The following is a 24,850-nucleotide window of genomic DNA, read 5'->3' as shown; positions in this document are numbered from 1 at the left end:
ATTCTGGGTCATTTTCATGAATTCTGATGGATGTCAGAGCTCCCTTCCCAGTGAGGGGTTATACTATGTTGTGAGACATTCCATCACCAGAACCAGCTCTTCCTTCCCTTAGTACAACCTGCAGAGCCCTCCCCAGGCCTGGGATGGAACAGGATTTAGCACAGGGCCAAGTCCCAAACACTAAAGTACATCTGAGGCATCTCAAATTCCTCCTTTTTCATGACATCCGGCTGTTGTTAACTTTCTTAGGGACACTAGGACCAGGGCATCAAGGGCCAACTTCTTCAGCTGTTCCATTTTAAGGGGAGCATATCTACCTATGGATCTCCATGATCTCTTCTGCAATCATTCGACCAATCTTCCCTGCACCAGCTCTCGTTCCACCTGGAATTCCAGGAACAGTAGGATGGCTCCTTTTCTGCCCACCTATAACAAAGAACGATGGAAAGGAACAGAGAGCACTCAAAGGAAAGGGGAGGGAATGGCAAGATGCTATTTTCCTTTGGAGTAACTGAATTCAACTAATTAAAACTGCCTAGTTCTATGATGCATTTTAAGTGGACATCTCAGAAGCCGTATTATACTATCTTAGTTTGGGACTTCTAAGATCTACAACCACCATTTGTTTAAGGGGAATGAAGATGTCTCCCTCCCTCCCTCCTTCTCATTATAATAGAGAATGTGAGGTAAGGCTAGCCTCAGTACCCCCAAGAACATAGTTACCTTCTCCAGAGGGCAGTATGCTATCCATGCTGTGGGGGGAAGCTGTGAGCTGTGGAAAAGTTGGATCTCCGCTTTCTAGTACGTTGGCTCTGTGAACATCCCAGCAATAGGGTAAAGTGAGTCATACCTGCTTGGAACTTTTTGTCTTTCACCTTAGCAAAAGCAGTGATCATGGACTGACCTTACTGATATTTCACCTTTAAAAGGTAGAAGCAGCAAAAAGTGGTAACTGCTATTCTGGACTTGACTCTCACCCACAGGTAGCTACGGAAGTATAAATGACAGGAACTTTGGCGGGATTGACCACATCTTAGAATGTGTACTAGAGAAAAGAAATCCCAGGTATTGTCTAACATGCTCCCCAGTTTCAAAAGGTCCACAAAAAAGATAAGTAAGTTTCCATGGTTTAAAATTTCATAGGCAAAGTTAGCCTTGGAGGGATGGGAATCTCAAGAATGAAAATCTGAAGACACAAAGAGAAATATTCCAATGATGAAGAAAAAGGAGAGTTGTGTAAGAGACTGATGCGGATACACAGGAAACTCACTGACCAACCTGGGTTTTAAAAACATGCAGAGAGGGTAGAAGCATGGGCCAATTGGTAACGAGATGATGAAAACAAAAGCATGGCATGGTCTTAAAAGAATGTCAGGAGTGTTAAAGCTCAGGCCAAAGCTGACAGTGTTAACACAACAACAGCGACATCAACAACAAAAATAGTCTTTAAAGTTATCAGGCAAAAGAATGGCATTAAAGAAGGAAGAGGATCACTAATCAGAGTGGATTGAAGACAATTTAATAGGACAGAAGACAGAACTGCTCAAATCTTAGTTTGGTTCTGTTTTCTTTCCTTTCCTCTGAGGCCTCTAGAAAGGGTACAACAGGCAGGAAAAATCCTAAGACAGTAAGAGTGCACCTAGCTGCCAGTGACTAACTCAAGTCCCCAGGCCTAGATGAACCACATTCCAGTGTACTGAAATCATTGGCAGAGAGAATTATTGAGCTACTTGTCAGCGATCTTTGAAAGATGCTGGAGAACGGCAGAGGGGACGCAGGACTAGAGAAGGGCAAGTATCCCATTTTCCAAAGGGGAAGAGACTGGGCACACTAGGTCAGTGAGTTTGACTTCAATTCTTCCTGACAAGATCTAAAACGTTACCAAGGGGATAATTCATGAACATCTAGAAAGGGCAGCAGGGATGAAAAAGCCATTTGGCTTTGAGGCAAGGTCATACTAGGCTAGCCTCACTTTCATTTGGACAGGGTTACTGAAGTGGTAGAGCAAGGCCATGCTACATAGAGAGTATACTTAAGATTATGGCAAAGCATTTGTTTGTCTTTGATGCTATGCCTATAGACAAGATGGAGATATGGGCTCTGAGATAAACAGTAAAGTCTAGTGTAATCAGAACTGGTTGAATGGTAGGTCCAAAGAGGTCTCTAGTGGAGGGTCCCAGTGATCAGACCCTGGCCCTCTGCTCTTTGATATTTTTGTCAACGATCTGGATAAAGGCACAGATGGCATGCTTATGACATTTGCAGATGACACCAAGCTGGGAGGGAGAGCAAATAAGTCTGACAGAATCAGGATCTAAAAAGTTCTTGATATGCTAGGACATGGAGCTGAATCTACTAAGATGAACTTTAATATGGATAAATGTAAAGTCCTACCCTGAAGTTCAAGAAATCCATTTCAAAAGTGTGAGATGCAGGAAGAAGGTGTTAGGTCGCAGATCTTGTGAAGAAGCTCTAGAGGCGGAGTCAGTCAGTCAACAGTGCCACATGACAGCTGCATGAGCTGTAGCCAAGAAAGCCAATAAAATCTTAGCCCTCAGCACTCCTCCCAGAACACATCTAGCTAGAGCGCGGTGTTCATCTCTGGGCACTACATTTTTAGGAAGGACGTGGATCAGCTACAGAGTGTCTAGGAAGGCAATCAGGATGGTGAAGAACGGTGAGATTAGGCAGCCCAGAGAAGAGAAGCTTAGAGGCCGGGCAGGGAAGAGAACACGAGAGCTGTCCTCCAATATGCCAAGGACTGTCCACGGGCAGAAGGATCAGAGCTGGGGGGTAGAAGGGAAAGAGCTCTAGATAAATCCTGGGGCAGCCTCTTAGTACCACTGTGATCCTGGAGAAGGTACTTCGCCTTTCTTTGTCTCCATGGGCTCATCTATAAAATGGGGAGGGGAGGGGGGGAAAGGGGAGCAGATCAAAAAGCCCCTAATATTCCTTCCAGTTCTAAATTGGTGAACTTAAGCCTGTCACGAGAGGGCAGAGCTAGGCACAAGGGGTAGAAATTACAGAAGGAGGGATTCCTGACAATAAGAGCTATTCTCAACTGGAATGGGCCGCCTTAGATGGTGGTAGATTGGCCCTGACTGGAACTCTTCAAGCAGAGGATGGATGACCACCTGTCAGGGGTGCTGCAGAGATTCGGGATGGACTGGACCAAATAGCTCTTTAGTCCTTTCTAACATTATATTCCGTGACTTGGCTATTTCTGGACCGGTTTCCTTGATAATGGGTAATATGTGACTATCAGCTGCTTTTATCTAACTCCATTCTCGGGCCTTTTTAGTCCACTATCCAGTGGTGCTGGCAATAGCTGAAGACCCTTGGCTCCCCTAGGGGCTGTGCTGGGGATCTGCTGGGTGCTCCTTCCTCATCTTCTGACTGTCATAACCAGAAGGCTACACAGTCACAGTGGGAGGCTCAAAAGGGTAATTATGCAGACTGCACTACTCTACCCCTCCCACTGAGCTCCATCTACTCGCTTATTTGATGTCAATAACTATAATCCTCAAGATAATATTTCAGGGTATATTGCATAGGTTATACCTCTAGTGAGCTTATGAAATGCCACTAAAAGTTGGTGCCAATGTGAATCCATCTTTTAAAAAAATTACGGCTTTAGAAAAAGTCCTATACTAAAGTTAAAACAAACACACACGCACACATCAACATATCTTTATCTTCATGCTTTACATGAAGGCCAATTTAGTTACTTCCTGTTGCAATTACACAAACTGGGATAGGGAGGGGAGACGCAGGGGAGAGAGCGTGCGGTGGGACCCACTTCACAAGGTTGTGAGGATCCAATGAGACACCTGCTTATTAGCACAGTGCCTACAACACAGTCCACACTGTATGAATGGTCACCCCCTCCCCCCAGTGCCTTTCTTTTGGTTTCCACACTAGCTTTGGTTGATAAATCTTGGGGCATTCTGTCTATTTAAGCATAGAGGTTTTCTCTCTCTCTTTCTGTCCCACTACAACAAGCAAAGCCAAATCAAAGTCATTTTCATTTTCTGAGAGAAAGGTAACAGCTGGAAAAGGGAACACTTACGAAACAACGGTGTTGGTTGAGACAATGTATTCTACCTCCTTTGTCCAAGGGTTCATGAAACTGAACCAGCGACTTCTCAAGGTGATGAAAGAACCATCTTTGATTTTAAATTTATAGCAATTAGTTGTAATTTTTTCTCTTGTCTGTAAAACTAAAAATGTAAAGAGAACGTGAACATTGCTATTTCCTCAACCTGGCACGATAAATAATGAAGATAAGATGCCATCAAGATTGCCAAGGGAATGATGGTTTGTATGTCACACTGTCATTTTTCAGTTTATGGCCGTAGGCTGTGAAAGCTTCATGGAAAAACTGTGAGCCTTCACCAGCTTTAGTGGACAATGTTTCTATTGAACCTATGACTACTTCCATGACTACTTCCCAAAACCTCCAAAGCTAGCCACCATGATCTGCTTTCCATCCACCAGAGGGAGGAGAGGGGCAGCACAACCTGTGCCAGGCAGGACCAGGCTTCTGGGCCGAGCTGGGCCCTGGGAGAGGTGCCTTCCCCTCTCAAGCTTAGTGGCCTCTGTTCCAAATGGGGGATTAGACTGGATGATGTCCAAGGACAACCTGTGCTTTGTTAAGCCTTCTCTCTCTGGGACAGTGCAGGCCTGGAGCAGCTACTCTGGAGCATCTGATCTCTGGGGCTTCCCTCTCCTGGAGGCGATTGTATCTCTTTGGGTCCTCCCCACCGCCCAACACCTAGCTTCAGTGACTTTTCATGAGCTACTGTTAGGAAAACATGGCACTAGATGGCCAACTCTAACCCTATGATGCTCGCGAAGCTGGTCCTCAGCACAAAGTGGCACAAGAACCAGGGGTGCCACAGAACAGAACCCCAGGTCCAGCCCTAGACACTACCTTTGTGACCCTGGCCAAGTCGCTTCCCTCTGTCTGCCTCAGCTTCCTCATCTTTAAAATGGGAATGATAGCACCATTACCAGCATTGTGACGGTGCCCAGCACTGCAGGGTCGTCTAGGCGCCATAGAACTGTAGGTGCTAATCACCATGCCTCTACTCTAAGTCTTTCAGTCTGGCAGGATCTCCCAGAGCCAGCATTCTATTGGCACAGCCTTGAAGAACTCCATTAACCTAGAGGCCCCAAAGAGGGCCCCACAGGAGGCTGGGATCCCTACAGATTTTAGATGAGTGCTGGGTCAGGCCTACACAGTCACCTATTGTTTTCAAGTGGATCTTGGCCTGTGGACCCTGCTTCCCACTGCTCAGAACACCTTTTATCCTGAGATCACATGATATGTTCTTGATTTATTTTTAAATGTCAGTCCACACTGGAGATCTTACCTTGCCTATGACATTCTGCAAGGTGCCCTATGTCATCTTGGTGAAAGTACTCATAACATGAAGTGCCTAGAAGTTCTTGGGGTAAATACGCCAGAATTGCTGTTGCCCTAAAAATGACATTTAGAAAAAGGCAAAGTGAGTTCAGAGGCTGAAGTGTCCCCCTTCACAGAACGATGCTGTAGAAACGAGAGCCATGCTGATCTTCCCCAAAGAGCTTCATACCTAAACATTTTCTTCAGCTATTTGAGGTTAATCGAATATTTTAAAAGCTCTCAAAGGGCACACAAACAGGAGGAAAAAAAAGGCTTTAAAATATTTTAAAGAGTATTACAACAGCATTCATACAAGTTAGAAGACAGGTCCAAAAATAAATAAAGTCCAAATGTTGGTCCTGAGATTCAATTTTATTAGCCCCTTGGTAACATAAAAATTGAAGACCAATTATATAAATCTTCTCTTCCATCAAACCAATGGCTGTCTTCACTGGTCAACATATAATCTGCAGGTGAACACTTTCATAAGCATGTAGTAGGGGAAGAAAAAAAGCACTAAATGGAAATTCAAGGATCTTAGGTTTTACAGGCCCTGCTTGGCCAAGGTGACAAAAAGCAGTCAGGGAAGTTTGGACTTCAGGGAAAAGTGACCTGAGCTGAAGGTTGGTTCTGTCCTTAACTCCTTGAATGGCTTTGGGCAAGTTACTTCCCCTAACAAGCACTCCGTTTTCTGCTGTGTAAAGGGCCTGAACCGGAAGACTCTCTGAGGGCCTTTCTAGCTCAGATGCTCAATTCGGTATGGCATATACTGGTACATATTATGAGACAGGGATAGGAGAGACTAAGACCAAAAAAACGACAACTAAAAAAGACAGTCTCTGTCCTCAAAGAGCTTGCCATACATACTAAAGGCAAAACATTCTTAGATAAAAAAATACAAGGTAGGGAGTGATGGAGGCAAAGAAGAGACCCAAATCAGAGGAGGCAATGCTATGCTTGTTGGTTCCAAGATTCTAAGTTACTGGGTTATTGTTTTCGGAGGTGTGCTAGAAATCACTATGGAAACCCCATTTCACTATAATGATCAAATAAATGTGTCCACAAGTGTTCATGAACAACAGAAAATATCCAATAAACGGCATTTCTAACAACCCTGTTGATGAGTATCATCTTAGCCAAAACGGAAAAAGGCAAATGGTGATATTAGCTGTTTTACCAACTGCACGTTTTCTGTCACCATTTTTACTTCTGTTACAAGGAGGCTCTTACCTCTGGTCCACAAAAACAAATTTCCCATCAATTGCATGGCGAGAAACATATTCTGTAGATTTCACCCTGATTTCCCCATTCACTGGCTGTGGAACGACATGAGAATGTAACCGTCCAATTGCCACAAGGCAGCTGAGGTTACAACCTTCATTATCTGGTTCATTGTCCTCATCCAGGCCCATTTTTGTGGGTGGCCAGCTTTTTAAATATCCCGTGCTATGGATGGTGCAGAAGCTTTTTCGGTCTGCTAGAGAACAAAGACCATAGTTGGTGTCAACATAGCCTTTGGGGCCCAGAGATTTCCTACACAGTAGTCATCCTTACAGCATTTAGGTTAGGGAAGGAGAGTCAAAAGGATGTACTTTTCCCTGGATGCCCTTGGACATCGGGGCCTCAGAAGCAGGGAGGCTGGTTCTATAACTGTAGGAACTCCTGAGGACAGAGCCAAAGAGGTTTTAAAGTAAAAGCATTTCCTTTTCTCTGTGTTGGCCAGGTCCAAGTGTTCAGTAGTTTTGCTCCTGCTTCCAGTTCTGGCTCCTTTTCCCCATTACAAATAGGGGACATTCCCACCTGTAGGAAGACTTGCTGAATTGCATGAATAAGGAACAAAAAAGAATTGGCTTTGTGGTTTTTGTGAAAAGTGCTCTGAAAACTAGTATAGCATAGTACAGTAGAGGCTGGTTTGGGTGCTCCATTTTAGAGCCTAGAAGTATGGAGCTTTGCCCAACAACTCTGGGCCATTCTCCATGTTCCCCACCCAGCCCTGCCTAACTAGATATGGGAGGCACCCATGAGTCACAAGAAGCAGAGGAGTGGGGGTCACCATGCCATCTGCTGATGTGGCTGATTGTAACTGACCCCTTAAAATAAGGGAGGAAAAAGCCTAACATGCCTCCTATTCTCTGAATGTTTTCTATTTCTGAAAAACTGATCAAATGTTACCTTTTTTCTTTGAACAGGTTGAGGGGAAATCTTTCTCTTCAACTTTAACTGATGGCCTATTACATTTCATCCTACAGAAGAATGAACGTCTGGCTCCAGAACATAGTCTTGATGGCCCAGGGGTTATATCTGTCTTAACTGGAAGTCCAGCTGTAAAGGAACACAGAAGACTGTAACTGTTGGAAAGCATCATTTACTGAATCATAGAATCTGACTGGGAAGAAGCCTTCGGTCCACCTAGTCCACTACCCCACTCTGTGAACTTTTGTCTGGAAAGAACCCAGAGCAGCAGTGAACAGGTCATGAGGCACTGAGTCTGGCAAAAGCTCCTAACAAAGCTGTCTAGAGTCACCTCTGCTTATGCTCCTTTCACGTGTCAACCCTTTGCAATCTGGCTCTAACATTAGCTTACCAAATACACCACAGTATTAGTAGAGTATAAAAACCACGACTGTGCCTTGTGAATAAGTTACCAAGTCACAAAAAAGGCTTTTTTATTTTAAAGCCATGGTGGAGGTAAGCAGAAGATTAAAAAAAGTCAGAAGGAATAAGACTACTGCTTATTGCAGAGGAGATAAGAACAGTCAATGATGTGAAGGCAGTACTACTCAACCTCTTTTAATTTGTGTTTTCTCTATCAAGAAGAATGTTCTTCCAACTTGGAAAGAGAAAACAAAAATGGTTGCTATGGTGTTTGCAAACATAAAGAAATGGTCTGCTTTTAAAAAAACTATGGAAAGCATGTTGATTATGTTTTCAGATGAGGTCATTGAACCAACAGTATATCATTATTTATGTTTAGATGTTTTTCTTTGTTATAATAAAGTGTGTGTGTGTGTGTGTGTGTGTGTATGGGGTGGGGCGTATATTCAAAAATGCCTGATGTAAAAGGAAAAAGTCTTGGTAAATTTTTCCAAAAAATTATTGACCAAAAGCCTGACTTTACCATTCTCAAATTTTCCAAAAGGATATTCTTAAAGTATACAGATTATTTTCTTAAAGGCTTTAGAGAAAAAAGAAAGTAGACATATGGGGGTTTGCAGTTGCTGGTGTCTTCTTCACCACCTTTCTTGGGGAGAGGGATGATTACTGTTGGCTATTTTTCTTGTTTTTGGAACTTCTCTTTGGGATGTCTTCAGCAGATTCTTGAGTACCTTTAAACCAGTTATTTCTGGCATGGATTTCTTATGTATGTATTTAGCGAGGTCCAAATGCTTTCCTGTCTCCTCCCTTGTTGCTCTGCTTGCATTTCATCTAAAATGGAGGAGCCTCATACCAAAGTCCCTGACAGCTCATCTGCCCTTCAACTGTGGTTTGAAGTATCACAGCTCATAATCTACCATCCACAATATTTTAAAAATGAACCTGTAGTCTAAACTGCTTTTGGCTCTGGCTGCTTCCAGACTCTTTTGGCCTCTTCATTAGAATAACTGTTTTCCACTGATTAAACAGAAGTGAGAAATGGTAATAGAGATGATGTATAATTTTATAGGTAGTCATTTTTCAGAGCAGGTAGCATATTAAGTACATCAGATGGGAGCAGATATAAAATTATATCCAGCATCTTCTCATATTCTTTCTTCTATTTGAGACTGATTTCAACCTTTGTTTAAACCAGTGGATGATGTGACAACACACAGACAGCAGATCCTAAAATGACTCCCATGTCCACCAGCAATTTCTTTTTTAAGATAGTTAATTTTTTTCTCTTTTTAAAATTCTTTGTTTTGAGAGATGGCTCTAGGTGGAGGGAGGTAGGGGGAGAGATGCTTTGGGAAATACAGGTGATATTAAAACCAAAGACATCCATTTTTTTCTTTTTCTAAAAAAATACAATTAATTTATTTTTAGTTTTCAACATTCATTTCCATAAGATTTTGAGTTTTAAATTCCCCCCCCCCTCTCCTCCACCCTCCCCAAGATACTGTGCAATCTGATATAGGCTTTACTTATACATTCATATCAAACATTTTCACATTGGTCATGATGTAAAGAAGAATTAGAACGAATGGGAGGAACCACGACAGAGAAACAAAACAAAACAAGAAAAGAAAAGGAGAACAAACAGCTCTCTTCCATCTGCATTCAGACTCCAAAGCTCTTTCTCTGGATATGGATAGCATTTTCCATCGTGAGTCTTTTGGAGTAAGACATCGATTTTTTAAGAAGCCATGCATGCTTCCAACCCTCAAAATGAAGAGGATATACTATCTAGCCATAAGACTCCTGAAGCCTTTCTTCAGTCTGAACCACATTTTTCAATATAGCCTTTACTGTCCTCCCGTGTGCCCACCATCACAATTAACTAATGAAATATCAAAGTAAATACTGACTGTTTGAAGGACTTGGAGGAATTTTATAAAGAACATGACTTCTTTATCTAACTCTGCTACAGAAGGGGTTTGTGTAGGAGGAATGAGTCATTCTTTGACAGGCAGCACAGTCTGCCTTAAACGCTTCTGAATCCAAAGCCTGGACTCAGCCACATCTTGGCATCAGGGCTTAGTGACTGTGTACTCTGACTAAGTCACTCAAACTCTCTGATTATCCATTTCCTAGTCTCTAAAATGGGAAAAAAATACTTGTACCATCTGCCTTACTGTAACCCCAGGGAAGAATTGTTTTTGTAAGGGTTTGCTAACTACAAGCTTTTATTTGTCTTCCTCCAACAGCTTCCTCCTCTTGTGCCTCATCATGTCCTAGAAGCAACCCTGGGTTCTCATAGCCTGTGCCAGTGAAGCACACGCTCTGGAAGGCCCTAGACCAATCTGGAACGGTGCTGAGGGGATAAGCATGGGCTTGTATGTATGCTTCCTAAGAACCAGACCATGTAATCTCAGAGATGTTCATTACATCTCATTGGCTGCCTACCAAGGGATGGATTTTTTCAGCTTCACCAACTCATCCTTTCTACTAAGGCATAAAGTGATTGCAACCTGCTCCAATGGAGAACTACCCACTCCAATGAACACACAGACTGCTGAGAACACAGAATAAAATAATCAAAATGGTATTACTCACTTTTTGCATCTATTAGTCTTTCTCTTGGAGCAGTATCTGAAGAAGACAGTTGTTCCTTAACTTTGGCAATATCTTTAGGATGTAGGTAGTCAAATAAACTCTGACCGATTAGATCATTCTGTAGAAATGAAAAGCGAAAAACTTGTGTTAAATATAGATAGCACCTTGAATAGAAAACATCAGATAAATGTTACTAAGTCTGTATATTTTGTCATAAAGTTTAAACATGAGAACTTCCTGAACTTTCCAGTTAAGAATCTCTTCGGAATAGCGGTGGGGAAAAACCCAGACACAGATTTGGCTCCATCATTTACAAGCAGGGTGACTTGGGGTAAAATCACCCTCTCTCTCTAAATTGCAGTTTTCTCATCTGTCGAATGGAGATTGTATTTATGCCACTTAATCTCTCAGGGTTGTTATAAGGAGCAAATGCCACGTGCTTTTTAGTTACCGCTATATTCAATTCAACAAACATTTATTGAGCACTTACTATATGCAAGGCACTGCTCTCGGCATTGAAGAGATAAAGACAAAGCCAAGGCGGCCCCTGTCCTCAAGAAGCCTCCATTCTACTAAGAGATGCAGCATCTACATGGGTGAGTATCTTGTTAGCGAGTAAGGAGATCATGCAGAGCTTCACTGAGGAGCAGACGGGTCATGTGACAGCGGACGCAGAGGGAGGAGAACTGGGCTGGAAGGCCCCGAAATTGATTAGTGATCTGATCAAAGGCAAATCACTTCATCTCCCCAAACCTCAGTTTCTCTGCCCGAAAGTGGGGACAATAGTAACTGTGCCAGCCATCTTCTCCCCAAGTTTGTTACAAAGGAAATGCTTTGCAAATGTTGAAGAGCCATGCAAATGCAAGCTGTCACTATGGTAATCACTGTGAAAGGCAGAGATGATGAAGGAGATGGAGTCTGGAGCTCAGTGCCTAGCCAGGAGTGCAGCTGGGCTTGGAAGGCAGTCTGCGAAGGACAGGACTGTGGGTAAAGCTGGAAAGGAAGGTGGGAAGCAGGTGGCGGAGATTCTTAAACCACAGAGGAGTCTGGGCAGGAGAGGGACAGAAGGAATCAAAAAGTGAATCACAAGAATCCTGAATGGGAAGGTGGTATCCTTGTGAAAATGGTTTACATTACTCTGAGGGGGTATAATGCCATTGCTCCCAAATTCCAACTAATTCTACTTACTTCCAAAGCTCTTGGATTTCACTGACATAGGTACTTCTACCAATGCTTATCAAAACCATTCCTGATGAGTTGTGGTCTCCACCCCTCATTTCCACCTCTACCCCTGCCCCAACTAAAAAGATTTCAATTGGTTTTCTGAGCTAGCAGGCCAGTTCTTTCTTCATAGATACACAGTCCATCGCTGAGCTAGTACCTGAAGCCTTCCAGCTTGGTGGGACCTTCCAAACCTTAGAGTTCACTAGCACAGGTTCAAAAGTTTAAGGTCACTTCCATGTCAAGGTGAAGAACTGGAGGAGGGCTTTAATGGAGCTTCCTTGGGAGATACACTTCCTTTCAATTTCTGCCATTTTTTTTCCTTCTGATTGCACAGATCCCTTCTAAGAGCATAGGGCAAGAAGTCAGAAGACCTGGGTACAAGACCTTGCTCAACCACTCACTACCTGTATAACATTAGGGAAGTTACATAATCTCTCTTGGTCTAGGTCTTTCTCCTTAGGACACTGTTATGGTAAGAAAGTTATGATAATAAATTCTACCTCTCTTGGAATTATTGTTGAGGATGCAATGATATATTACATGTGAAAGCACTTCCAAAAAGTTAAAAATGCCATAAAATACAAAGAATTAATATTTTCTAGGGTTTAAATTATAACTCCTCAATTTTCTGCATATAAAATCTTACAATAAAGAAAAGCTGGTAAGGATCACCACATTCAAAGATGAACAGGACATTAGAGGTCACCTTTCTTTTAAAATAAATTTCCTTTTTAATATGGATTCCAACAAACATGAGAATATCAATCAACTCCTTCATTTTTAGAGAGAAGAAAACTGAGGTTCAGAGAGATTGAAAGATTTGCCCAAGGTCACCCAGGTAGCAATAAGCAGCCCTGGGCCAGGCCCCGGGTCCTCTCACTCAGTATCCTGTGCTCTTCTCATTCATTCACCAATGCCATGCTGGTTCATGCATGTGTGTGCATGTGTGTCTTTCATATTCAATACTCCTTTTTCCCTCTTCCCCTTATGCTTCCTTATCCCTAACATGGAATTGAGCTGCTTATTTTATTGTAGTAAAAAAGGAAATGATTCAGTAATGAGAAGAATCACACATTCCCATGGAAAAATGCACTTTCACAGATCCCCAGGTTTAATTAACTTACCCTCAGAGAAGCTGGAATTTGCAGAGGGAAGATATTAGCAAAAGTCAAAGCATTTTGTATGCAGCTTGTGTACTGCAATGATTGTGGCAAAGAGCTGAACTGTGTAGGGTATCTCATCACCACCATTATGCAGGCTAGAAAGTTGCTCATCATCAAAAGAATATGAACAATACCTGGCTATAGTTGAGGATCTTAAAGACAGACTCCGAAACAAATAGTATCTTTCCTCTGTCACATCCGACAACAAAGAGAAATCCATCTGCTGCCTAATTAGGAAAAATGGATCAGCAAATTAGCACATTCACAAAAATAAGATTCTCAGTAATTCTGAAATGGAATCAAGGACTCATTTCATAAGAAATCTCAAAACAAATATTTTCACTGAAATTATACATGCATGAGAACAGAAAGCTGAAACTGGCATAATCCCCCTTTCCAAGGCAAATATACCCATGTTCTCTCTCTCCAATTTTATTTTTCAAGTTCCCTACACACACACACACACACACACACACACACACACACACACACACACACACAGAATAACTTACATGTCTAAAGCTACATACTCAAAGTACTTTCCCATTAGATAAAGGAAGGTAGAGGCCATGCTTTCTCCATTGAGTCCCATGAACTCTGTACCATGAGTAAGTAATCCTGCACCTGATTGAATGCTATGCCCATTGCCCCCTGAGACAGGAAGAGGCAAGCTGGGCCTTTGTCTATCTAGCAAGTAGGAATTCCCCTTCAATTTAATCATTCAAAAATAGTAACCACCCAAATAGGTCAAATCAAGATGTCTCAGTATGCAAAAGAAATGAATTCCATTAATTCATGGGTGGTATACAACCAACTATATGTCAGCGGTTGTAGGGTGAGAGTATATAGAGCCTGACTTGATCAAGAGAGCTTTAAACTACCTATAAATATTCAGCACTCCAGACACTACCACAAGGTAGCAGGCATGGCAAGGGGTGGATACCGGTGATGAGGACAAGCATATTGATCTCAGGAGACAAAATCCAAGAAAGGTACTCGTTTCTAAAAAATTCGCAGCCTTGGATATTTATCTGCAAATGCATAGTGTGGATAATAAACTAGACAAAATACAGGTCTTAAAGCAGAAAGGTAAATTTGACTTTCCAGATATCACAAAGCTGCACCTGATGGGATGTGACTTTTGTCTAACTTATTATGAACTGTGTGCCTCATCCCCAAAGAGCAGAGTAATGAAAAGGGGCAGGGGAGCGATACTGCACATATGGGAGGAGATACATGAATGGTGGTGGGAAGCATGTGGAGAGAGAGCACATGTGTTTGTATTGATGGAGGGTGAAAAGAAGTCCGATTATAGTGGAGGTAAACTAAAGACCATCTCACCAGAAGGAGAAAGCAATGATTTGGCAGAATGGGATCATATGGTTGTTAGTGAAGGGACGTCAACTGACCAAGTACCTATTGGCAAGAACATTCTACTCAAAGCAGACCCTTTGGTACTTCAAGGATCGAGGAGTCGTCTGGGGTGTGTGGTTCTTTCACTTATAAAGATTTTTTTTTACCACTTTAGTAGAGGGTCGTCATGAGCTGTTAGAGTCAAAGAATTAATCACTCTCTGGCCAACCTTGTGATAAGCTTCTGATCTAACTGATCTAGCCTGGTCTTCAGGCCAAAAAAAAAAAATCACACCAAGTCTTTAGCTAGACCTACATTTGAGGCCTTTCTAGCTTGATTGGGCCCACCACTGTTTTTGCTCAGCTGGCATAACTATATTAGAGAAAAAAGGAGAATCAAAGAAGAGTATGATACTAGACAACAGAGAGGAAGCAGAACTACTCGACTTCTCTCTTTCTTCTGTTTTTCCCTACCAAGAAGAATATTCTTTGCACTGGGAAGGATGGAACAAAAAATGGCTAATAAGGAGCTTCACCTCAAGATGAGGTGAGGAGATGGCAAGCACACAGTCGGCCTCACTGAGTTTGTCCCCAAGCTCAGATAAAGTACACCCAAGGGCACTTCAACTTCAAGTCACTTAAAGTCAGAGGTGACTTCAGAGGAACTCTCAGTGACCTGTGAAAAGTCAAGGAGAAAAAAGGAGTCTTCCAATCATAGGCTGTTAGAACTTAAAAGAGCCTTAAAGGTCATGTAATTCAACATCCTCATTTTTCAGATGAAGGAACATCTTCCCCAGGATCACACAGCTGGTAAGCAGTGTAATCAGAAGTGGATCAAGGTCTCCTGACCCCAAGGCCAGGACTTTTTCCATTATACCATGGTGACCACATGGGTCCTCTTCCTCATAATACATTAAACAACAACAAAATCCATAGAATCAAAGGGAAAGAACAAAACTAATCCAACTGGCAATGAACTGCTAAAAAACCAATCCAATTTGATTTTTTAAAAAATCTGCTATTAACATAATTTTAAAGACTAAAACCAAAAGTTCTATTATTAGTAAACTAAAACTAATAAGTTCTACATTAAGTTAGGTCCAAAAGAGGCAGAAGAAATATGAAAAATGAACTGGATAAGAAACACATCAAAGAAATTAGATTCATATTCCCTCTTTATCTGTTTAACACAAATGAAAAGAGATGGGCAGGAATTCAAGTTTTATAAATTATATTCTACAACACAGTAATTTCACTATATATATATATATTATATATATATATATATATATATATATATATATATATATATATATAATATATATATATATGTATATCCCTGCCTTTGCCATCCTACCTCCAAATGAATCCTCCTTTAAAACAAAGACAATCTAGTGTCTTTTCCCTATTCTTATACTAGTCGATAAAGTCCTTAATGTTAGGGATTGATTTAGCTAAATTCTCCTCCCCTCCCCCCTTACCTTTTATCGTGCCTAGCAGCCTGTCATCATCTATAGTTAAGACTACAAAGCAAGATATATAAGTTTCAAAAATACAAATAAGTTAGAATTTTAATAGATATTTTCTATTATATATAATAGGGAAAATGTAAAAATTTGTGACGAAGTATTTTTTTTAAATGGTCAGCTTTTTTTTTTAATGTGACAAGAAATAACCAGCTAAGAGGAGAACATCGCAAAGGAGAGGCTACAAAAGTTTCATGTAGCATCTGCCATCAGAGCCAGCCTTGGAGTTATTAAGCCCTAGGTTTAGATCCTGCTAGCAAATTATCATGTGATAAAACTAGAAATAAGTGATAATAGCCCTAGCATTCAGGCCAGTGTCTGACACATAGTACATACCTAATAGATGCATGTTGCATGAAAAAAGCTGTCCCCAAGGTGAGGTGGCTCTAATCCTCAACCATTTAAGGCCTAGCTCAATTCCTACTGGTAACCATCTCCCAAATGTCAGTGCTTTTCCACCCTGCCCCAAATGGCTTTATATTTACTTATGTATGTACCTGCTGTGTCCTCTCCAACATATCCCCACTCTTGACTATAAGATTCTTGAGGGCAGGGGCTATTTCATTTTTGTCTATTATTGCCAGGCTTAGCACACAGCAGACTCTTAATAAATGCTTGCTGAATCACGTACAGTAAAAAATGTAAAGTTGGAAACAATTATACAATTATGGGATTAGAGAAGATATTTTTAAATGTTAACAGAATATAGGGTGTCCCAAAAGTTTTAGTAGTTTTAAGCTTTAATAGCTGTACTTTAATGATAACGATAACCCTATTATCCTAATTATCATAACCTGTGGGATGCATCCAACATTAATGAGGAAAAAAGAGAAACTAAATTAAGTTGGTCCTAAAGAAATTTGAAAAAGAACTAAGTAATAGTAGTACAAAGGGAAGCAGACAAAGAGACTAAAAGCAAAAGATTAGAAAATGGAAAAATTCTATTAAATTAATTGAACTGAATTCAATTAATTAATTAATTCAAGAGTTGAATTTAAAAAATACAACCAATAAAACTGATGAATCATTAACTAATTTCAATAAAAAAGGAGAAAGAAAATAGAAGTGGGAAAAAAGAAATCACAAGATGAACAAAAGAAATTTAGAAAGCCTTCAGGGAATATTATATACAAGCTACATGGAGAACTTTATTGAAATAGAAGACCATCTGAAAAACTACAAATTACCAAAAAAAGGACATGACAAGAAACAGCTTAGACCAATTTCAGAGGAAGAAATCTTAAGTAATCTTCTTTAACGACTTTACACATATTCCAGAAAAGTTTATGGGTGAATTTCTCCAACCCTTCAAAGAACTGCCACACTAGATAAACAATCTCTAGAGAGCTAAAAGGATGGCCTGCTACTCAGTCCTTTTTATGAAATTCATGTGGTCTTGATTCTAATATTTACTTAGTAAATATATCAGTATATTAAGGATCTGCAATTCTATCAGTGTGAGAACTCCCTCGATCTACCCAGATACCAACTAAAAGTTGCCTGAGGCAATACGATAAATACAAGAAAAAAGAAAAAAGAAAAAAAGAAAATCTCACTAAAAAAGAGCAATCTCACTAATAAATGTAAATGCAAAAATATTTAATAAGAAATAGTCAGCAATAGAGTGTAGCAATACATTTTTAAAGGCAATGACTATAATCAAAGAAATCATATCAGGAATACAAGAATGTCTCAATATTAGGAACACAATCAATATGAATAATTCCAATAAACAAAAAAGAACTAACATAATCCTATCCATGGATGCAAAAAAGACCTGTAATATGACACAGCATCCATATTCCTTGTTTCAAAAAAATCTAAATAAAAGACGTACAGGGCTATTGTCAATAATCTTCAAAAAATCACGGAGAAGAGGAAAGGTACCAGAAGAAGGAAGGATATATCTAATTTCCTTTATTGATGAAGTCAGGAGAGTAGTATAACAAGTGATTACTAAAGAGCTAATGTATTTTGATAAAAGAGTTAATGTATTTTGATGGAGAAATGTGGGCTATCATGTACAGCCACAGCATATAGCTAGGTAATCATACCCAAAGATTTGTAAGTAATGAATCAATGCCCACCTGGATGAAGGCCTCTGTTCACAGGGCTGTGCATTGCCCTAATCAAACTGGCAGATCACAGAGGGGTGGATGGTGGGATGACAGAATGAAAACTCAGAATCAGCTTTTGATAGGCTAGAGAAGGGGTGGGGAACCTGCGGCCTTGAGGACACATGTGGCCCTCTAGGTCCTCTGAAGTTTGGATTCAGTCAAAGGGCCACCCTTGAGGACCTAGAGGGCCACATGTGGCCTTGAGGCCACAGGTTCCCTACCCTTGGGCTAGAACCATGGGTAGAAATAAGTCATTGCTAAGGTGTACATGTAAAATAATATACTAATATGTTTAAAAACACTGCACGGGTATGGGATGTGAGAGGCTTGACTTGGTAGCAGTCCAAGTGGAAAAGGCCTTGGGGTTTTAATTGACTATAAGGCTCGATTTCAGGTAACTGTATAGCTCAGCTCTGCATATGGAGACCAAATGGAAATTTCTTGAAGCCTGGGGGTAAGATAGTTGGTAAGTTCCCAGGAATCAGTAGATTACTATTTCCATTGAAACAATCAGTCAACAAATATTTATTAACCACTTACTATGTGCCAGGCACCGAGGATATGAGAACAAAAATGAAATAATCCCTACTGGCAAGGAATCTACATTCTAATAAAGGAGATGACAAGCATATATGAAAACTATATAACATAAATATAAAGTAAGTACATCCCATCTATAAGAAGAAAGATGTTAAATTCAAAGTGCGAAAGGACACTAACAGTTGAGGGGATCAGGAAAGGCTTCATGAAGATGGTGCTTGAGATGCATCTTAAAGGAAGAGAGGGACTCTGAGGCAGAGATAAGGAAAGAGAGCATTCCAGGCATAAGACAGCCAAGGGAGAGGAGTGGAGATGGTAGATGGGCCTTGTGTGTAAGGAACAGAGAGGAGGGACACAAGTTTGGCTAGTCTGGAGAAGGCTGGGGTGGGGGGGGGTGGATGTCCAATGAAGCTGGACAGATAGGTGAATGTTGAATTGTGTAGGACTGTAAAAGCTAAACTATCCTAGTGGCAACAGGAAGCCCTAGGAGTTGGTTGAATATTGGAATCATATGATCAGATCTGCACTTAAGAAAAATTACTTTTGGCAGCAGTGTATAGGATGGATCAGAAAATGCCATGGGGGCTTTGAGGAAAGAGGAGAAATCAATCAGTCAACATTTATTAAGTATCTTCTATGTACCAGGCACCCTACCCTCAAGGAGCTTACAGTCTAATTGAGAAGACAACATACAAACAAGCACATACAAAGCAAACTAAGTTAAGAAATAACTAACAGTGGTTGGGGAAGGCTTCCAGTAAAAGATGCAGCAGTGGGAAGATAAAGTAGAACAGTGGTCTCTAAGCACAACCTCCAACTTTTATAAAATATTCTACAATAACTATCACTTGTTCTTTTTACCTTCTCTTACTTCAGGTTAAACATTCTTTCTTTCTTTCTTTCTTATTATTATTTATTCTACTAACATAATAAGTGACATTTATACAGTCCTTCAAGATGTACAAAATGTTTATCAATAAGTACATATGTGTGTGTGTTTCTATACACACACACACACAATCAGTCGACCCTCCTAACTCTCTCTGAAGTAGGTGCTACAGGTATTACTATCTTCATTTTACAGATGGGCAAAGTGAAGCCCAGAGAGACTTGGTCACTTGCCCATGGACATAACAACAGTGTTAGAGGCAGGGTTTGTACCCAATTGCCCCCTGCCTCCAAATTCCGCATTCTGATTACTACATCAACCTGTCATAATGAAGGCTACAGAATTAAACTCAACAAACATTTGTCAAACACTGACTACAGGTCAAACACACCTATTTCATAATCCTAGCAGATGGCCCGTTATAACAGGGCTTTGATGATCGGGCTCCGATGAATCGACTTCCTGTCTTGGCCATGTTAACTCTCTAGTATCAGTAAGTGCTCGGCTGTTCAGCTTGGGGCATCTTCTATGTGAAGCTTTTCTGGATGTCTGCTCCCTCAGCTGCTAGTGCCTCCCCCCTCACAAACTACCTTGGATTTATTGTGTATGTATTCTCTATGTACTTATGTACATATGCGTGGTCTCCTCTACTGGAGGAAACTTCCTTGAAGGAAGGAATTGCTTCATTTCCATGCTCATGCCCCTAAGAATTCAGCATAATGCCTGGCCCATGTAGCTGCTAAATAATTACTGACTGACTTAGGATCTTTCCTACTTGACAAGCCCCAATTCACCACTCCCTGGTGTTTCACCAAGAGAAAAAGAAAAAAAAAAACAACCTAACAATTTCTCTCTGTTTCCAAACTAGCATTGCCACAAAGTGGAAGGCAAGGGGAAAATGGCAGAAGCAGGATGGGGGAGGGGGGCATCTCCCTTCTTCCCCACTAAGACCAAAGCATTGTCCCCTGAGGTAGCTGGGGGCACCATAGTGCACCAAGCAAGTGAGTCAAGAAGACTCATTCAAACCTTGCCTCAGACACTGACTAGCTGTGTGACCTTGGGCAAGTCATTTGGCCTCTGCCTCAGTTTCCTCAACTGTGAAATAAGGATAAAATTAAAAAAAAGAAATAGGGATAAAATCAGCACCAACCCTTGAAGGGGTGTTTGGAGGATCAAATGAAGTAATATTTGTAAAGCACTTCAATGCCTGGCACAGAGTAGGCGCTTAATAAATGCTTGTTCCCCAACTTTCTCCACCCCATCTGCTAATTCACCAAAAAGAGACTTGATTACTTTTCATGTTCCATCTCCATATCCTGTGGCCCAGGAATAGGATATCTAATATTGTACTGTTTTGAACAAAATTCTATCACAACAAAACATTTCCCATGTCCCATAATCCTATATAGATTAGCAAATGGAACTTCACCAAGTTCTTCATGAAGCAATAATGTGTTACTGGATCTACAGGATAATGATTACATAAATAGGGCAAGTCCCATTTATAATGAAAATATCTTTGCGACAAAATCTTTTCCAAGTGTCTGGCACATAGGCAGCTAGATGGCGCAGTGGGCCTGGACTCAGAAGATCTAAGTTTAAACCTGACCTCAGACACTTAAGAAGTTGTGTGACCCTGAGGAAGTTACTTATAATCTCTGTTTGCCTCAGTTTCCTGAACTATAAAAAAAATGGGGGATCCTAGCAGCACCTGCCTTATAGGGTTACCGTGAGGATAGTTAGCACTACCTGTATAGTGCTTAGCACAATGCCTTGAACATGGTAGGCACTTAACAAATGATTGTTTTCTTTCCTAGTAGGTACTTAATAGATGCTCCACGATTAACCAAAGCTCTCTGTTTCTCTCTTTGTTTCTCTCTCTCTCTCTCTGTTTCCCTCTCTCTCTCTCCATATGTATAATACGTGTATACACACACACACACACACACACACGTGTGTGTATTTCATAAAGGTCATTGACTTAAAATTCATGCACAGTAAGCATCATTCCTTAATAGCACTAAAATATTCAAATGCTCATCTGATTTTTAAAATTTTCTACATTTTGCATATAGATCACACAATTTTAATATTTAATATCTCCTCTAGTTGGTAGTCCCAAACATGGATCACTAAAGGTAAAGAGATGTGGAGTTTCTTTTTTTTTTTAAAAGAACAACCTTTTATTTATTTTTTTATTTTTGGAGGGGAGAAGGCAGGGCAATTGGGGTTAAGTGACTTGCCCAGGGTCACACAGCTAAGTAAGTGTGTCAAGTGTCTGAGGCCGGATTTGAACTCAGGTCCTCCTGACTCCAGGGCCGGTGCTCTACTCACTGCGACACCTAGCTTTCCGGAGATGTAGAGTTCTAATCTTAGCTTTACTATTTGAAAGCTATGTGTGACCTTGGGCAGATTACTTGCCCTTTCCAGACCTCGGTTCTTCATATGTCGAATGAAAGCCTGTAGGGTCCCACATCCAGCACTGACAGTATCTGACTGTGTTAACAATGAACATTCTAGGACTATGTGTAAGTAAGCATTAAATTGCAAGGTATAGATTCAAGTGCTGAAGGAATTCTAAAGAGGAAAATTACTGTTAACCGTGGTAGTAGTTAGAAAGCTTGAAAGCAACCAAACACTGTCTATGGTCCTGAAAACCTGCCCCTGCCAGAGCAAGAGGATAAATATTCAAGGTCTAAAAGGCCCATGTGCTATTGGCAGGTAAACAAATTGTTCCCTTTTCAAAGATGCAGCCAATTCAATGGAGCCACCTCTTCCATCCATCTGGTAACAATCCTGTGCAGCTGTACTCATAAAAGTGCCAGCAAGGGGCTCCTACTTTAGCAGAGGGAAAAGTGTTTTTACTCAATAATAAAAGGATTGAGGCTGCGAATGTGTTCTCAGCAGAAACACAGGTCTTCAGATGACCAACCCTGCCTGCCCTCCTGTTGTGAGGATGTATGTTTTGCAACCTTCTGAGGTCACATGTTTTCTGCTGGGCTGAATATGTTTGTCTGTCTCTGCAGGGCTGGGGGAAATATGGTAATTGCTGTGTAGGTTAGGTTACGAGTGGAGAAAAGCTGATGATCACTGGCTGTACACTTGTTCATTCACTTCCTGATTCATGCAACCATGTCAGTGTCTACTAGGTATGAATCACGGTGCTTCACTAAGCAAAGCAAGGATAAACATGACACTGTCCCTGCCTTTATGAAGCTCACAATCTCAGACTTGGGAGTCTCAAGTTTTAGAGACCTGTTCAGCAGGAGAGGGAACGATCCAGAAGACAGCCACTGCTTCACAGCGTAACTGAACAGTACAACAGTGTAACTAAACTATAAAGCAAGGCTTTGAGCTCTTCATCGGGGCTTTTATAAATACAGACACACAGATAGGTCTGCCCCTGAGTAAGCAGAGGTTGTAGCTCCACTAGCTGTCATATGGAAGAACACTTTATCTGCCATAATAACAACTGGGACTTGGAGCCCCTTCGCAGAGATAGATTTCAGACTAACCCAATTTAAACACATGGTAAGCCCCTATGTGCAAAGGGCTGTACCAGGTGCTAGGACTAAAAGACAAAAACAAAACAGCTCCTGCCCTCAAGGAGCTCACTTCCTAAGAGGAATCGTAGTTGGAACCAGCCACTTTGGGGGCCCAAAAAGACAATGCCTGGCTACTAACATAAGAAGGTGGTGAGCCTGAGACAGGGCCTTGTGGGAGGGAGCTGGGTAGGAAAAGCAAAGCAAGGAGGAGGGCAAGCAGCAGTAAATCTGGCCCATCAGTGGGCTGGCCAAGAGCAGGAGCTGGTGAGGCTGGATCATGTACAGATCATGCTATTCAAGGAAGAGTCTAGGGCCTGAAGATGGAGAACTCTTCAAGATACAGAAGACAAATTGATTTAAGGGGTGCTCTGCTTCAAGTTGTGCCCCATGGAAGCTGGCTGAGGTTCTATGGGGTTATCCCTCCTACGGGGTAAGGCTCTGGATGTTTTGAGGAATGAATATTTCAGTTTAAGTTTGTGTGAGGCTTTTTTTAAATCTAGTTCTTTTCTGTCTTTTTCACTCCCAGGTTATATTCTCATCATCCTGAAATAGTACAATTCTTCTCAAATATTATAATGACTATGCCAAAAGGTAAATAGGAAAAATAGTCACTTACAGAAGCTTTGTTACATTTGTTTTTACTGTTACCCAGATAAGAAGCAAAAAAAAATGATATTTATTAAAATCCCCAGCTTTCTCCTATATCAATCTCTACCCCCTAACATGGATCAATCATTATAAACTCATATAAATTTTGCTTTATTACCATTACTTTATGACTTGACCAAAATTAAACATTTAAAAAAAATACAAGTGTTGAGTGATTAAAAAAAAACTTTTGAAAATTCTTTGTCCTCCTTTGGGAAAATCACACACACAAATGACTTGTCAATGACTAATTCCAGCTCTAAAAGCTAGCATCTTATGACTAGTAATAATAATTTCTAATAAAGTCTTAGGATAGAAGGACAGGATGACACTGAAGGTCATGAAAAGAAACTTGATTCAATACTAAATCAGTTCATTATGGTCTCCTGAAGATCAATTTTATACATAGTCATGTTCCAGAAGTTTATAAAGGTAAATAATTCATTGATTTGGGGGGGTGGATGTGGAAAGGGTAAGAAACAATCCCAACATACCCTGAGAATGAGATGTTTTAGCTCATCATCTGAGAGAAAAGTAGGTTTGTAGTTTGCTTCTGTATACGGGTTGGTGGCACCTTAGAAGGGAAAAAAAAAAACCAAACAGTTCATATTCTTAAAAAAAATACACAGAGAAACTGTACTAATGTCTAGCTAGCTTAAAAAGATTCCTATTTAAACCTTCTGGAAATGGCCGTGCCCACAAAGGGAATTGAAATTGTAAGCATTTCTCTTCTGCTCTAATTGGGCTAAATTTGGTCTTGGAAAATATCAGATAATTCATTTAACAGTGAATACTGTTGTGCTCTGGGACCTTGGGGAGGGGGGAGAAAAGTGCTTCTCTCATTAAAATGAAAACTGAGAAATAATTATGGAAAGTTAGAACTTTTCTACTTCTTAGTCATTCAATTGATTCTTGAAGCAGGCTGGCTGAGATTAGGTTTGGTTTTGGGTTTTTTTTTTGGTCAGCCAAACCTCAAAAGAGTCTGGCTTTTTTTTTTTTTTGGTAGAAAAGCAAATAGTTCTTCAGTAAATCACTCTGACTTTTCCTGGAAGATATAATATACCAGTCATGGCCTTAAATAGGGACACTGCTTGAAGCTTCTTAGAGGTGGTCCCTCTTTATAGAAGTTAAATGAAGAGAATGTAGCAGGCAATGCAGAGTGATATATTTCCTGGTAAATGCAATAGCCAGCAAGTGCCTGAGAAAAGTCAGGACTTCTGTCTCCAGACATTGCCACTTCTAAACT

General features: G+C 40.8%; 1 protein-coding gene across 3 annotated transcripts in view; it reads right to left on the bottom strand.

The window, feature by feature from the left end:
* ARNTL (aryl hydrocarbon receptor nuclear translocator like) overlaps positions 1-24,850 on the bottom strand; it is a 91,737-nt gene that overhangs the window by 7,670 nt on the left and 59,217 nt on the right. For 2 of the 3 annotated variants that reach the window (XM_036763047.1, XM_036763048.1), the window contains 9 exons: positions 24,099-24,178; positions 13,122-13,214; positions 10,601-10,718; positions 7,580-7,729; positions 6,638-6,884; positions 5,376-5,482; positions 4,070-4,220; positions 724-812; positions 318-426 (listed from right to left, as the gene is read on the bottom strand). In XM_036763047.1, the coding sequence (XP_036618942.1) occupies positions 318-426; positions 724-812; positions 4,070-4,220; positions 5,376-5,482; positions 6,638-6,884; positions 7,580-7,729; positions 10,601-10,718; positions 13,122-13,214; positions 24,099-24,178 (1,144 nt within the window). The remainder of the gene's footprint in view (positions 1-317; positions 427-723; positions 813-4,069; positions 4,221-5,375; positions 5,483-6,637; positions 6,885-7,579; positions 7,730-10,600; positions 10,719-13,121; positions 13,215-24,098; positions 24,179-24,850) is intronic. The other variant, XM_036763049.1, reaches the window with a different exon arrangement.

Source organism: Trichosurus vulpecula, chromosome 6 (assembly GCF_011100635.1).
Source record: "Trichosurus vulpecula isolate mTriVul1 chromosome 6, mTriVul1.pri, whole genome shotgun sequence".
In the NCBI taxonomy this organism is placed as follows: domain Eukaryota; kingdom Metazoa; phylum Chordata; class Mammalia; order Diprotodontia; family Phalangeridae; genus Trichosurus; species Trichosurus vulpecula.
Note: the sequence above shows the minus strand (reverse complement) of the source record. Positions and strands in the feature narration are given on the sequence as shown.